We start from the raw sequence: 1,886 nt of genomic DNA, 5'->3' as shown, positions 1-1,886 counted from the left end.
TATATATATATACATATTATATGATATTGTTGAATATCATTGTATTGTGGCGACATGTTATGTTATCGGACGGAGTGTGAACGCCACTTACTGTAAATAGACAGTTTGTAGGTGGGGCTATCGGGGTATACACTCCGCATGAGTCGATATTCGGGTATATATACATGCATATGTGGATGAAAGAGAATTGCCTTCCAAAGGTTTATAAAGATTGGGATATACATGTATTTGTGGATGAAATATAATTGCCTTCCAAAGGTGTATAAATATTGGGTTTACAGATGTATATGTGGATTAAAGATAATTGCCTTCCAAAAGTGTATAAATATTGGAGTTATACATGTATATGTGGATGAAAGATAATCGCTTTCCAAAGGTGTATAAATACTGGATATATACATATATATATGGATGAAAGATAATTGCTTTCCAAAGGTGTATAAATATTGGGTTTATACATGTATGCAGATGAAAGATAATTGCCTTCCAAAGGTGCATAAATATTGGGTTTATACATGTATATACATGTATATGTGGACGAAAGATAATTGCCTTCCAAAGATATATAACTATTGGGGTTATACATGTATATGTGGTAGAAAGATAGCTGCGTTCCAAAGGTGTATAAATATTGGGTTTATACATGTAAGTGTAGATGACAGATAATTGCCTTCCAAAGGTGTATAAATATTGGGTTTATACTTGTATATGTGGATGAAAGATAATTGCCTTCCAAAGGTATATACATATTGGGTTTATACATATATATGTGGATGAAAGATAGCTGCGTTCCAATGGTATATAGATATCATCGTATTTGTTAATGTCTTTCCAATTTCCGGCACTATCAGATGCTGGCAATCCATTGGATCCGCCGCTGCGATCCCGCTTTCAGTCCCGCAATATATCTGAATTGCCCTACGGCGAATTGGTGGCCCAGATGGAGGCTAATGGTCTAAAGGTAACTGTGGAATGCTTTTACAACCATCTAACTCTGTATCCGTATTTTAATCACATGTTTGGTCGTTTAGATATTTAGAATATACGGTTCTTTGTGTATGTTGGACAGTGTGGGAATGTGGCAGTACACAATCATGAGCATATCCATAGACCTGTACACCTGGGTCTGTATGTGTTAGTAGTATTTTAACAGCCATGAGCTTATCCGTTGACTTGTACACCTGGGTCTGTATGTGTTTATGTATTAAAAGGAATGAGTATCGCTTGGTGCTCATGGTCACAGTCTGCAACAAGAGTCGAAGTGCGCATGTCTGCCACCGTGTATTGCAGCACATCCACCTTAGTACAGTCTTGGTTCCGAGGCCGTATGCACGTTTTCATCTTTCTCCAACCACAAGTGTGTTCTCAACCCGCCCTATAGGCCTATGGTAGTACGGTGGTTGTCCTTGACCTCTTGATCTATTTATATACACGACAATAAGTAAGCCGTCTCTTGCCTTTCTTCAATATTTAAATGACAATTTAATTGGTATTTTCTCGCTTCTTTTCTTTTCTTATTTATTCTCTATTTTCTTTTCCCTTTCCTTGTTCGGCAATTGATAATCTTATAGACTGAGGTGGCGGATGGCATCGTGTCGCTCGCATCGACTGTGCGAGAAGTCTCGGCGGCCACTAAGATACCGAACTTTCCTTTTGATTCCTTACCTACGGTCGGCAAAATATTGGCCGAGTTCCCGGTACGTGCGTATATTCTATACAAATATATATACGTATGCCTTAAGACTTTTTCCAAAAAAGAAGACGATATTGAATTTTTGTTTTTGGATCGTTGTCTAGCTACATTCATAGAACTGTGCAATGTACAGGCCATGACTCGACTATTAGAATATATGCACACACACACACACACACACACACACACACAC

At 38.0% G+C, this 1,886-nt stretch overlaps 1 protein-coding gene across 1 annotated transcript; it reads left to right on the top strand.

The window, feature by feature from the left end:
- Positions 1-823: 823 nt before the first annotated feature.
- SARC_15144 (hypothetical protein) lies at positions 824-1,697 on the top strand (the record flags this gene model as incomplete). The annotated part of the gene is made up of 2 exons (XM_014290730.1): positions 824-961; positions 1,572-1,697. Coding segments are annotated over 2 exons (264 nt in total), but the record flags the coding sequence as incomplete, so codon positions are not given.
- Between the last annotated feature and the right edge of the window lie 189 nt (positions 1,698-1,886).

The sequence above is a fragment of the Sphaeroforma arctica genome, assembly GCF_001186125.1.
Source record: "Sphaeroforma arctica JP610 unplaced genomic scaffold supercont1.5678, whole genome shotgun sequence".
In the NCBI taxonomy this organism is placed as follows: Eukaryota; class Ichthyosporea; order Ichthyophonida; genus Sphaeroforma; species Sphaeroforma arctica.
This window is presented reverse-complemented; position numbering and strand designations above follow the sequence as displayed.